The sequence below is a fragment of the Amblyraja radiata genome, chromosome 2 (assembly GCF_010909765.2).
Source record: "Amblyraja radiata isolate CabotCenter1 chromosome 2, sAmbRad1.1.pri, whole genome shotgun sequence".
NCBI classification, from domain to species: Eukaryota; Metazoa; Chordata; class Chondrichthyes; order Rajiformes; family Rajidae; genus Amblyraja; species Amblyraja radiata.
The window spans coordinates 4,001,054-4,015,250 of NC_045957.1; the positions used below are offsets into that span (position 1 = coordinate 4,001,054).

At 46.1% G+C, this 14,197-nt stretch overlaps 1 protein-coding gene and 1 pseudogene across 4 annotated transcripts in view; both read right to left on the bottom strand.

The window, feature by feature from the left end:
- dlec1 (DLEC1 cilia and flagella associated protein) overlaps positions 1-14,197 on the bottom strand; it is a 164,492-nt gene that overhangs the window by 57,959 nt on the left and 92,336 nt on the right. For all 4 annotated transcript variants that reach the window (XM_033040742.1, XM_033040735.1, XM_033040762.1 and 1 more), the window contains 4 exons: positions 13,136-13,289; positions 11,259-11,369; positions 8,565-8,692; positions 1,241-1,420 (listed from right to left, as the gene is read on the bottom strand). In XM_033040742.1, coding sequence (XP_032896633.1) covers positions 1,241-1,420; positions 8,565-8,692; positions 11,259-11,369; positions 13,136-13,289 — 573 coding nt within the window. The remainder of the gene's footprint in view (positions 1-1,240; positions 1,421-8,564; positions 8,693-11,258; positions 11,370-13,135; positions 13,290-14,197) is intronic.
- Positions 5,233-5,341, bottom strand: LOC116970602 (annotated as a pseudogene).

A 14,197-nucleotide genomic window follows, 5' to 3' on the forward strand; every position in this document is an offset into this window, starting at 1 on the left:
ACATAAGTTTAAGGTGAAGGGGAAAAGATTGAATAGGAATCTGAGGGATAACTTTTTCACACAAAGGATTGTGTGCGTATGGAACAAGCTAGCAGAGGAGGTAGTTGAGGTAGGGACCATCCCAACATTTAAGCAACAGTTAGACAGGTACATGGATAGGACAGGTTTTGGAGGGATATGGACCAAACGTAGGCAGGTGGGATTAGTGTAGCTGGGACATGTTGGCTGTGTGGGCAAGATGGGCCGAAGGGTCTGTTTCCACACTCTATCACTCTCTATGACTACAGCTCCCAATATTGTAGCATCACAGTTGCAGAGAAAATGAGCACAATAAGGTCGATTGGAGCATCTGGACAGTAGCCTAGCTTATGGAAGAACCGTTCAGAAGCCTGATAACAGAGGGGAAGAAGCTGTTCCTGAGTCTGGTGGTGTGTGCTTTCAAGCTTTTGTACCTTCTGCCGGAGAGGAGTGGGGAGAAGAAGGAATGACCCCCATATTGTTTGCATTAAATATGATAACATTTCTAAACCGCTGACTTAAAACATCTTGTATAACTGCCACATGATATCCCAACGTATATTCATTCTTTAGATTTTGGGGTGAACTTCAAAGGGAATGAGAGCCCCTTAGATAGACACAAAATGCTGGAGTAACTCAGCGGGTCAGGCGGCATCTCTGGAGAAAAGGAATAGGTGACGTTTCGGATGGAGACCCTTCTTCAGACTGAGAGTCAGGGGAAAGAGAAACACTAGATATCGTTGGTACATAGAACAAATGAATGAATGTTATGCAGAAAGCAACAATGATCAAGGAAAGGTAGAGCCCACAAGGGTCCATTGTTGGCTGTAGGATAGGTGATAATGCGTTATACAGACAGAAAAACTCAACAGGACGACTGTGAAACTAATACAGTGACTAGGGTGGGAGAGCGATGGAGAGAGAGGGGCTACAAGGGTTACCTGAAGTTAGAGAAATCAATATACATACCGCTGGGTTGTAAGCTGCCCAAGCGGAATATGAGATGTTGTACCTCCAATTTGCTCTGGTCCTCACTCTGACAATGGAGGAGGCCCAGGACAGAAAGGTCAGTGAGGGAATGGGAAGAAGAGTTAAAGTGTTTGGCAACCGGGAGATCCCGTAGGCCAAGGCTGGCTGAGCAAAGGTGTTCAGTGCAACGGTCGCCCAGTGAGCGCTTGGTCTTGCCGATGTATGTGAGTCCACAAGTGACTTTGCAACTTACTGTCTGGGCGAAAGGCTGTGAGGCAGCATGCTGACTGTAGGGGGCAGAGGAGGGCAACTGCTGAAGTATTCCATTTCCAGGTTGAAGTGGCCGGTGATGGCTGAGTTGTTGGTGATTAGCAGCTTTCTCTTCACTGTGCCGTGCACCACCATCTCACTGAAGTCCAGCACCGGCGATTCACTGCGCAAAGAAGAATGGAGTTAAATACGCCATAAAAAGACACAAACTGCCAGAGTAACTGAGTGGCTCAGGCAGCATCTCTGGAGAACGTGAATAGGTGACGTCTTGGGTCGGGATCCTTCTGCAGACTCAGAGTTAAAATCACACTGTGTAAATGTATGGGTGCAAGAACACTTTTTTTTAGATATACAGCGTGGAAACAGGCCCTTCGGCCCACCGGGTCCGTGCCGACCATCAATCGCTCATCGTACACTAATTCTATGCTATCCCAGTTTCACATTCTACACACTGGGGACGATTTACAGAAGCCAATTAACCTTCAAACCTGCATGTCTTTGGAATGTGGGAGGAGACTGGAGCACCTGGAGAAAACCCACACGGTTGAAGGGAGAATCTACAAACTCCGTACAGACAGCAACCGTTGTCAGGGTCAAACCTGGGTCTCTGGCATGGACGGGTACATTGATAAGGAATATTACGAGAGAAGACATGGGTCTCTGGTGCTTTGATGCAACAACTCTACCGCCGCACCACTGTGCCGCCCGCTCGCATGAAAGGTATTTACCAGACCTGTGGGCAACAGGCCATACGATTGTCAACTCTCCAAGATCTTTACAAATCCTCCCGTCAATAAAGTTCAATATCCAGTTAACTGCTGGAAAGACATTTTAACTCCCCATCCCATTCCCATACTGACCTTTCTGTCCTGGGCCTCCTAAACGTTATTCCCTTTATCCTGTATTTGTGCATTGTGGACGGCTTGATTGTAATCACCTATAGTTTTTTATGCTGACTGGTTAGCACGCAGCAAAGAAGCTTTTCACTGTACCTCGGTACACGTGACAACAAACTAAACTAAACTCCGTTGCCAGAGTGAGACCTCACATCCACTTGGGTAGCTTTCAATCCAACAGAATGAACATTTGCCAAGCTGGCCATCCGTGAGTCACGCTGCTAGGCGGAGGAGAGCTTTACCCGAGCCAGATTCTTGCCCCTTTACCGGGGTTACGTCCGTCCGTGCCCGGGTGGTGTTGCAGAGGGACATAGTTGTATAGTAGTTATTTAGTATAATTGTAAGGATTGTAACATCGTTATTTGGAATGATCAGCCATGATCACATTGAATGGCGGTGCTGGCTCGAAGGGCCGAATGGCCTACTCCTGCACCTATTGCCTCTTGAAATTAATGTCTGAATAATCAGGAGATTTTGTAATATGGTGATGGGTGTGTCACCACAGTTTTGGTTTGTATCATGATAGTAATTTAATAGTAAGATTAAACGAGAACTTACCAGTTCGAAGTTTGATCTGTATTTTATGAGGAGTAACGTTGAGGGAATACATGAAGAACCCGCCACTTCGCACGTGTGTCATTTTTCAAAGCAGCGGAGTGAATCACAGATACGTGTAATGACTTAAGCATAGTAAGATTAGAGAAAAGATACCAGTTGTGTTTATGATCAAGGGTGGGAGCGGAGGGCATGTATTCCCTCAACGTTACTCCTCATAAAATACAGATCAAACTTCGAACTGGTAAGTTCTCGTTTACTCTTACTATTTTACATCGGAGTCACGTGAGTGACTACATGAAGATTTCAAAGCTCTGTGATTCAAGCCGTGGAACGAGTCCATCATCACGTCTGCCTTGGTTTTGGGGAGAATAGTGATAACATATTAAACATCAATATGATATATATAAATAACCATAAAGTTAATAATAATTGATAGCCCCTGTTTTTTGGGGTAAATTATGGTACAGAAACTTAACAATGTTTCTGAAAAATTCCAGTTTCCATTACTGGTTAGTTATAATCCTTAGAATGTTCTTTCCGATGGCCATCCTGCAGTCCTGAGGATTTTATCCATAGGAACCTCCAATTTAAATGCTGCCGACGTTGCTGAAGCCTGGTGGAGTGAGATTTTAACCCAGTTAGTGTTTACACCAACTTATGTCAATACTATGTTAGCCATTTAGCTGGCCTGGCCTGTTATTCTTTAATGAGGCTGTCTGTCGTTGATGAGAAGTTCCTCTTCTGTGCCACTGATGGTCTGGGTTTGTTCCATGTATATTTGTAGATGTCTCACAACACAGTCAATCATCTGTAGGGTAGGCTCTAAAAAATGTTATTTTAAGGCCTGCTGACCCCTGCCCCTAATTCCTGAATATAGAAGTGTAAATTGCCAGGTGAACTGGTCAAGGTATCCAGCCTTAATTTGGTAGGGACTGAGTCCTTAGTGCCGTGACCCAAGGCATCAGCATGACAGTTTTGTAAAATGTCAAAAACTGTAATGACAGCGCTGTGGCTGGAGCCCAGTTCTTTAACAACGTTAAGACGATGCTGATGTCCCATATTTGGGAATACCTGGTCTTTGGAGAATTCTCATAAAAAGTGTCCCTCATAAGCTGTTGTTCCGTTCTCTTGCCATAGGTAAGTAGATGGGCCACTTCTGGCACAGTTGATGTCACTAATACTAAGCCCCTGTAGGTTAACAAAGCTTCCAAACAGGCTGGATGATGTATTATGGTTGCAACACATCTCCCATTAGTTTATGTATTTTAGACATTGTCTTTAGGTTGATTGTCTATGGCCCGCTGTGATCATGTCCATTGCTCTGGCCATCTGTTTTGGATGGTGCTGCATGGTTCTAATCTCATTCCCTAATACCACCTAGAACCATGGTTGGGTAGGTCAGTCGGGTACTGTTAAAAACACCAGACGCAGAGTCTCGTAGTATTTCCCTTTGTACCCCCCCCCCCCCCCCACCCCCCCCGATGAGGTTGCCAAATTGTGTTGGCCAGATTGTTACATGATGTAGATTCCCTTTCACCCATGTGGTTGATATGTGCTACCACAGTAGTGTTGTTAATTTATAATCTAATAACCTGTTTAATATATTCCAGAGCAACATGACTTTAGGCCATGAAAAAACACCCAACATTTCCAGGTAGTTATGCCCAGTGTTAGTAATAATGATGCTTGCTGTGTATTCCATCTTCCTCCACAGCTGGAGATGGAATTGGTAACACACCGTCCTAGTGCATAGTATCCATATGTAGGACCATAGACTGGTTGCTGACAATGATAGGATTGGAGCAATGCCCAATGTTATCTTTCCACCATTTAGTTCCAATATGGCTTCTGTATGGCTTCATCATTCTATTGAAATGATCACCATTAATTTTAAGAGCTCATATTTTGGCCCTCTGTAAATCTTTATAATGTAAGGGTCTGAATTATGTGGCTGGAAACCATATGTTGCCAATATTCTTGCTACCAGTCTGATGGATGGTTTATCCTCATGTCAATGATTTTGCTGTATGCCTCTATTAAGGTTGTAACCTCTGTTGGCAAAGTTACTGACATGAGGAACTGAGTTAATGGTGAACCCCAAATAATCCCTTTAGTTTGAAGGCTTTAATTTTGATTTAATTGGATGGATAATGATCCTAGTTTCCAAATAATTGTTAAGTGGCTGTTACCGTTTGTTCAGCCCCCTAAGTTTCCACACAATTAGTATGTCATCCAAAGAAGCCATTACCATTGTGTGGCTGGTTGTCATATTTTGTAAATAACCTAGGTGCTAATGTAAACACATTAGGTAGTGCTCTATACTGCTAGAGCTGAGCCATCCAATTAGATAAAAAATAACGTCCGTGGTCACCTGTTATGGGTACTGAAATTGTAAGCATCCTTTGAATCAATGCTTGCCATTTTCGTTCTTAAAACGAATATACTTATCAATAGAAAAGGTTTCTGTTCTTAAAACGAATATATCGTTTTATTTATTTTTCACTTTCCCATCTATTTATTTATTTATTTAATTTTATGATATATGGTCCCTAGATAAGGGACATATCAGACATTTAAACTGATAAGAACAGATATTATACTTGATCTTAGCCAAAAAGCCGAGATCTGATCTATGATTGATGCGTCAAGCGCCATATCCTATTTTGTTAGGAAGGGAATGCGTAGATAATAATTCTTCCCTTGTAATGCAGCTAAAACCCCATCTGTTGCTGATGTCCAGTGTCTGTATCCCTTATGACATATTTGGTAATTGGTGATTATGTCTGGATACGAGTAGATCGGCATCTGGTGTTCCATATCGTGTAGAAACATCAGCAAATACTATAGCCCAACTTGGTGTTCTCCTCCAAATTCCTCTCTCGATATATCAGCTGGACTAGAAGATTATGTGTTGTAAAATTCTATTGTGTATCCCCGGATACTGTTTCAGAAAGTTATTTATTCGATGTCTTCTCGCACCAACCTCCTTGCTTCCTTCTGGTTTTACTGTTTTCTTCTGGATCCCCGAGGCCGTGTGTTGTGGGTGTACACATCTTCCAGCATAGGGGCGATACCTTTGAGGATGATGTTTGGACGTTTAGATGAGCTCCAGTTTTGGGTTCATTGTCCAACTCCTTGACCTTCTAGATAGGTCACCCCAAATAAAAAGATTTTGCTAGGAGGTTTCGGGTTTACACAGGCCCGCGTCAATCCCGGTTGGATGTAACCAGATGCATAAATTGATTAGTTTAGTACATTCAGGGATTTACAATCCCCGGTGGCAAGTGACAGCTATGGTGTCAGCTAATGTTTGCCCCTGCAGTAGATAGAAAACATATGCTGGCTTCTAACCTGGCTTGTAGATCTTTCCCAGTTAGCTTTACTCACAGCTGTACTGTTGTTCCCCCTGAAACATAGACAGACATTCCCGTGTGACTTCCCAGATGGGAATGGAATTTGTCAGTAAATTTTTGGACTGCTAAATCCTTCAGTCACAACATAAGTATTCCTGTATTTCTATCAGGAAAGGACCAATAATGCACTCTATGTACTTTGTGACTTAGAAAAGGCATCACCTCATTGTTACAGCTCTTACATCTGTTTACCTGTCCAGGGTTTGCCCTAGACTTGACCCCAGCACTCTTCTGACAGAAGAGTCTACTGGGGAGAGAGAAGCATGATTATAGCCCTATAGAAAAGGTGCTGCTTCCTTCTCCCTGAGTCTGTCTTTTCCTCAACCACTTCCCTGTAATAGTAGAAGTGAAATACAGCCCTGTATAAGGTGCTGCTATGGGACTTACCCACTGGAGGATTTCTTCTTGGACCTGCATCGCTGCAAAACGGTATGTTCTCGCAGGTGCAGGCCCCGCAGTGCCAATGCGGTGCAGTGTACACGGCCACTGTGCCGCCGGTATCCCCGTTGGCCTGTGGTACTCCAAAGCGCGGTGCAGTGCTCACAGCACTTAGCCGCCCGTACTGCCGTTAGCCTGCGGTGCTCCAACGCGGTTCAGTCCCTCGGGGAGCTGGCCGCTCGCAAACCGCAGGTATGGCAGTTTTAACGCGGTGCAGTGCTTCCCGCACTGTGCCGCTCCTCCACTTGGGCCTGGGGTGCTCCAACGCGGTCCAGTCCTCTCGGGGAGCTGGCCGCTCGCAGCCGCAGGTCTGGTAGTTTTAAATATGCGGTGCAGTGCTTCCCGCACTGTGCCGCTCCTCCACTTGGGCCTGGGGTCCTCCAACGCGGTCCAGTCCTCTCGGGGAACTGGCCGCTCGCGACCCAAGCCCAGCGGCTCCAACGCGTACTCAGTGCTCTCGGGCACTGACCGCTTGCCGCTATTTTTAGTGCTGTGGAAAAAACCCAGCACCTTCCAGCCCCTCGGACCCATGTAGTATAGGTCTGTGGAGCTGTTGTCCGAGCCGTCGGAATGACGGCTCCAGAATGCTCCACCGCTGTCGGCGTCCTGCTGGAGCTGAGGTCGGCTCCGGCTCCCGTTTAAGGGAGATAGTGGTTCCCCCGGCCGTTGCTGGCTGCCTGCAATTCTGCAGACTCTCCCCAGCCAGTTTTCATCAGCCTGTCTGTAAAAAAGGTAAGTCAAGAAACTAAGTTCTCCTACCTTACTTGTTGCAGGTTCAACCCTGCAGTTTGGGAGGAACGTCCTCCCCTCGTAATGACTTGTTCACAATGCGTGTAGCGATAATGACACACGTGCGAAGTGGCGGGTTCTTCATGTAGTCACTCACGTGACTCCGAAGTAAAATACATTATTTTTGATACAATTTTTTTTTTTAAACAGTATGAACATTAAATTCTCCAATTTCAAATAATATTCTCCTGCCCCTCACACTCCAGAGAGCACACATTTCTCCCAACATGTCACAGCGCCCCCAGTCATCCTACTCCTTTCCCCACCTCCATTCACTCAATTCCCATCCATCAGTCCCATATTTAGCTTTTCTCCCTCCTTTTCCCCCTCCCCTCTGCCCCCCCCGTCCACCCATATCCATCCTCCAGTTTTACCTTTCGCCGAAGTTAGTCACAAAGTGCTGGAGTAACTCAGCAGGTCAGGCAGCATCTCTGGCGAAAAGGGTGGAGACCCTTCTTTCGGCTACATTTCACCCCTCCACTTCTTTCCTCAGCTGGGACCTTTTGTCCCTTTTTCACTTCAAGCCTTTGTCACTATCTCCGCCCATCTGACAACCAGCTCTCTCATCTATATCCACCTTTTACTTGCCAGACTTTACCCCACTCCCACCTCTCTTTCCCAGGTTTCTCCTTCATCACCCCCCTCCACTCTATCAGTCTGTGGAGGGAAAGGGACAGAGGGCATTTTCGGGTTGGGACCCTTCTTCAGACTGATGGAGTAGAGGGACAGTAGCTGGTAGAAAGAGGTGAGAGGAAGTGGTGGAGTCAATTCAAAAGCCCACCCAATTACATTACACAGCAGAGACCCAGGCTATTCAGCCCACTGGCATATCCTAGCTTGTTAAAGACCGACAAATATCGTTTACCATCTGTAAACCAGCATCTGCAGTTTACATGTTTTAGACTTTAGAGACACTGCATGGGAACAGGCTCTTCGGCCCACTGAGTCTGCACCGACCAGCAATTCCCGTACACTAGCATTATCCTACACACTAGGGCCAATTTACAATTTACCAAAGCCAATTAACCTACAAACATGTAGGTTTTTGGAATGTGGGAGGAAACTGGAGCACCTGGAGGAAACCCACGCAGTCAAAGGAAGAACGTCGGCACCCATAGTCGGGATGGAACCCGGGTTTCTGGTGTTGTAATGCAGCAACTCTACCGCTGCGCCACTGTGCTGCCCAGTTCCTTGTATCTCCATGTATACTTACTTCACATAGTCATCGTCAGGGATGCTGTATGCTATATTCAAGCCCTTTGGTTTAGCGAATAATTCCAGCAACAGTGGTTCGTTCATGTCCTCCACTGTGCACGAGACCATAGCGCCGTTCAGATCCTCCTGTGAGGCAGCATCACAATGATCAAAAACAAAGGCAAATGGCTTTAAGCTGACGCTGTACCCTACAAAACCTGGAGTATATTTATAAATGTAGACTTTGGAGATACAGTGCGGAAACAGGCCCACTGAGTCCGCACCAACCAGCAATCCCACCCATACATTAGCATTATCCTACACACTAGGGACAATTTACAATTCACAAAAGCCAATTAACTTACAAACCTGGTTGTCTTTGGAGTGTGGGAGGAAGCTGGAGAGCCAGGAGAAAACCAACATGGTTACAGGGAGAATGTACAAGCTCCGTACAGACAGCACCCGTAGTCAGGATCGAAGCTGGGTGTCTGGTGTTGGAAGGCATCAACTCTACCGCTGTGCCACCGTGCTGCCCCCAGTCATCCCTTACATCCAAGACATATCTGTACAATGTACATTTATAAACATACAGTGTCGCAAACAACAGATAGAGGTCCCAGGACAGGTCACGTAACCAAGGACCATATTGCACCAAGATGCATCACATCGTACATGAGATGCACCACATCATTCATAAGAACAGTCATGGGAAGGATCTCTGCATGGCTCAACTCCATCAAGTTGGTGTGAACTCAAAGAGCCAGAAACCAGGACAACTAAGAACTCGTAAAGGGTTTTATAAACAGTTTAAGAAAATAAATGAAGGTGCGAGTGACTAAAAAATAATATTAGTAATAACTTTCCAAAGGGAATTGGGAAATATAATGGAGAAACAGGGATGTAAAGCTGAGGCTTTATAAGGCACTAGTCAGACTGCATTTGGAGTATTGTGAGCAGCTTTGGGTCCCATATCTGAGGAAGGATGTACCGGTGTTTGAGAGGGTCCAGAGGAGGTTTACGAGACTGAGCCCAGAAATGATTGGGTTAACGTATAATGAGCCTTTGTTGGCACTGGGCCTGCACTTGCTGAAGTTTGGAAGGATGAGGGGGCACCTCATTGAAATTAAACAAACAGTGAAAGGCCTGGATTGAGTGGATGTGGAGAGAATGTTTCCACTAGTGGGAGAGTCCAAGAGCTGAGGCCACAGCCTCAGAATAAAAGGATGAACCTTTCGAAAGGAGATGCGGAGGATTATCTTTAGTCAGAGGGTGGTGAATTAGTGGAATTCATTGCCATAGACAGCTGTGGAGGCCAAATCAATGGATATTTATAAGGCGAAGATTGATAAATTCCTAATTAGTACGGGTGTCAGGTATTATGGGGAGAAGGCAGGAGAATGGGGTTGAGAGAGAAATATAGATCAGCCATGATTGAATGGCGCAGTAGACTAGATGGGCTGAATGGGCTAATTCTTCTCCTATAACTGATGAACTTATAATGATGAAAGTCTGCGCAGCTATGGAGAAAGATCTTAGTGCAGTGGCTGCGCCTTGTGGCAGCGGCTACCTGCAGTCCGTCTGCCCTTTTTTCTTTCTTTTGTCTTGTAGAGAGTATGTTTTTGGTTTTAGAAACATAGAAACATAGAAACATACAAAATAGGTGCAGGAGTAGGCCATTCGGCCCTTCGAGCCTGCGCCGCCATTCAATATGATCATGGCTGATCATCCAACTCAGTATCCCATCCCTGCCTTCTCTCCATACCCCCTGATCTCTTTAGCCACAAGGGCCACATCTAACTCCCTCTTAAATATAGCCAATGAACTGGCCTCAACTACCTTCTGTGGCAGAGAATTCCACAGATTCACCACTCTGTTTTAGCTGTGTATATGTGGGGGGGTGGGGGAAACTTTTAAATCTCTTCCCTGAACGGGGATCGTGACTTTGCCCTTGTCGTGTCTCCGTTGTCATTGGGGCCTAACATTGCGGAGCTGGTGGCCTCCAACCGGGATCGACCTGAGGGCTCCAGCCGTAGAGCTGACTGACTTCAGAGCTGTGGTGGCTGACTTCAGAGCTGTGGTGGCAATTTGGCTGCGGCTGCGACCCGACTTCGGAGCTTCGGCCACGGGCCCTGTGGACGGCGGAGTCGGGAGCTCGCGGGTCCCTGGTAGGAGACCGATTTTCGGAGCTCCCGCAACGTCAACTTCTCCCGCCCGAATCGAGGGGTTTGAATCAGCCCGGAGCAGGGCATTACATCGCCCGGCGCAGCTTAAACGGTCGCGGGAATTACCATCGCCCGCTGGGGGCTTTAACATCAGGAGCCCTGGCCGCCTTGACGTTGCAGTTTGGCTGCCTGACCGCAGGAGAAGAACAAAGGACAGGGAAGAGATAAGACTTTTGCCTTCCATCACAGTGAGGAGGTGTTTGGAGATTCACTGTGATGGATGTTTATGTGGAATTGTGTTAATTGTGTGTTTTGGTCTTTTTTTTGCTGTTATGACTGCAGGAGCAAAATTTCGTTGAAAACTTGCATGTTTGAATGACAATAAAGGGCAATTGAATTGAAGACTCAGGGGGAGTGAGACTAATTGGAAAACTAGCTCAGGCCCGATTTGCTGAACGAGCTCAGCTTGTGACAAACAATTATATTCAGTCCGTATAATGCATAAAATAAAACAATTTAAATTGACAGCATACTTTGAAAGGAACACTCACTGCGCTGAAAACTGTCAATTCGACGCACACCACTGCCTTTTCATTTGGTCCCAAGGTGAAGCTTGCTGGAGTGATTTTGATTCGACATTGATGTACATGGCTTTGATGCACCTTATTGACAAAGAGAGATGCATATAATCACATGGGGCTCCTTACCACAGCAACTCTCACATATAATGATACCATCGAGTCATACAATGTGGAAACAGGCCATTCGGCCCAACTTGCCCATGCCAACCAACATGCCTCAGCTACACTAGCCCAACCTGCCTGTGTTTGGCCCATATCCCTCTAAACCTGTTCTATCCATGTACCTGTCTAAATGTTTCTTAAACATTGCGATAGTACCTGACTCATCCACTGCCACCAGCAGCTCGTTCCATACACCCACCACCCTTTGTGTGAAACAGTTACCCCTCAGTTTCCCATTAACTCTTTGCCCCCCTCACCTTGAACCTATATCATCTGATTCTCAATTCCTTACTCTGGGCAAAAGACTCTGTGCGTTTACCCGATCCATCCCTCTCATGATTTTGTACATCTCTATAGGATCACTCCTCATCCTCCTGCATTCCAAGGAATTAAGCCCTAGCCTGCTCAGCCTCTCCCTATAGCTCAGTCCCTTGAATCCTGGAGACATCCTGGTAAATCATCTGAACCCTTTCATAAACAAACATAAGATGTATGTCATCTTCCTTTGAAGATCTCTCCTCCAAGTTCCTGTTGGCATGGACGAATTGGACTGAAGAGCCTGTTTCCATGCTGTATCTCTGCATCTCTATGAATCTAACCTAACTTTGTATGCCAAGTTAGTTGTTACCGTAGCTACAGAAATAATTTAGTTCCACTTAAATTGGCCCAAAACAATAAGGAAACCTATGAGACACCATTCACTGCTCACTGCCGCATATAAAAAGGGTTCAGGAAGTTAATGTAAATCTGAAATAAAAACAGAGAATACTGGAAACACTCAGTGGGTCAGGCAGCATCTGTGGGTAGAGAAATAACACAACCATTTTGGTTTGAGACTCTTTGTCAAAACAACGATGGATAGAAAAAAGGGAATATCTCTGAAAGGGTGTTAGGAAAGAACTGCTGATGCTAGTTTATACCAAAGAGAGACACAAAATGCTGGAGTAACTCAGTGGGTCAGGCAACATCTCTGGGGGAAAAAGATAGGTGACGTTTCGGTTCGAGACCCTTCTTCAGACTGAAAGGGTGAGGCTGATGGACTGTAAGGGACTTTTGCAACCAATTCTCAATGAAGCACAGAACATAAAGTGCTGCACTAACTCAACAGGTCAGGCAGCATCTCCGGAGTACATCAGTTTGAAGAAGGTTCCCGTTCCTGAAACATTATCTAACTATGTCCTCCGGAAATGCTGCCTGACCTGCTGAGTCAATCCAGCACTGGGTGTTCTATGCAAGATTGCAGCATCTGCAGCTCCTGGTGTTAAGTCTGTGGAAGAGTCCCAACCTGAAATGTCGCCGATTCAGGTCCTCCAGAGATGCTGCCTGACTCACTGAGTTACTCAAGCGCTTTGCATCTGCAGTTCCTTCTCTCAATGAGGCGTTTGGGCTACGTGTGAAATGAAATATTCTATTACTAGCAAAGTTACCATAGAGAAACCTGAAGCACCCAGAGGGTGACAGAGCTGCCTCATGTGGATCAATGTTTTAACTTGACATAGAATTTAATTTAAGTTGAGGCTTGACTAGCAAGAAGAGTTAGCTGTTTGCAAAATATGGTTAGCGATGAATGAGGCAGTTAGAATCAGTCTCTATAAGTCAGCGGGTATGATAGGTTGGTTTCTATGCTGGTTTAGAAAGGAGATGTTGAATGTAATATTCGGCATACACAGGTTCTTCAAACTTACCTCTCCCCAGGAACATTTTGCAGGCAGCAGCGTCTGGTTAAACAGCGTTACCTTCTCCTGGGCTGGGATGCCAACGTAGATATCTTTGAACACCACGGTGCAACTCAGCAGGCAGACCCGTACCTCCTGGACCTCAGCCTTCACTGCGATGTGACTAGAGAGAGCAAACAACTCACTACACAATCTTCCCACTAAGAACTGCACTTGTGGACTGTGGCGGAGCAGGTTAAGAGATTACACAATTGAGATATTTGTAATTGAGGGGCATACAAACAAGAACTCTCGTTTGAGTGTAGTTTACAGTGTTTTTTTTTAACTGGGTATATGTGTGGAGGGGGGGGGGGTGGGGGGAAACTTTTAAAATCTTTTCCCTGTACGGTGGACCCGACCTTTTCTCTGTCGGGTCTCCGTTGTCGTTGGGGCCTAGCACCGTGGAGCGGCCTCCAACCGGAACGACCTAGGGCTCCAGTCACGGAGCCTGCGGACCTACTACCATCGCGGAGTGGCCGAGTTCGGAGCGGGAAGAGCTGTGGTGGCGAGCTGCTGCGGCCCGACCCCGGAGATTCGGAGGCTCCAGCCGCCGGCCCGGTGGACGGTGACACCGGGAGCCCGCGGGTCCCTGGTGGGAGACCGCTTTTCGGAGCTTCCGCAACGGTGACTTCTCCCGCCCGAGCTGGGGGGTTGTGGATGACCTGGAGCGGAGCCTTACATCATCGCCCAGCGCGGCTTTAATGGCCGCGGGACTTGTTTACCATCGCCCGCCGGGGGCTTTGACTTTGACATTGGGAGGAGAATGGGGAGTGCAGGGGAATGATAAGACTTTGCCTTCCATCACAGTGAGGAGGAGATTCGCTGTGATGGATGTTTGTGTAAATTGTGTTGTGTCTTGGTTCTTCTTCTTGTTTGTATGACTGCAGAAACCAAATTTCGTTTGAACTTCTGGGTTCAAATGACAACAAATAAAATCTAATCTAATCTAACCTAATCTAATACAGTAGATAGAGTCGACTACAGGATTTGTAGAAATTTAAAAAAATAATAGTTGTAAGTTTATGTTTGGTC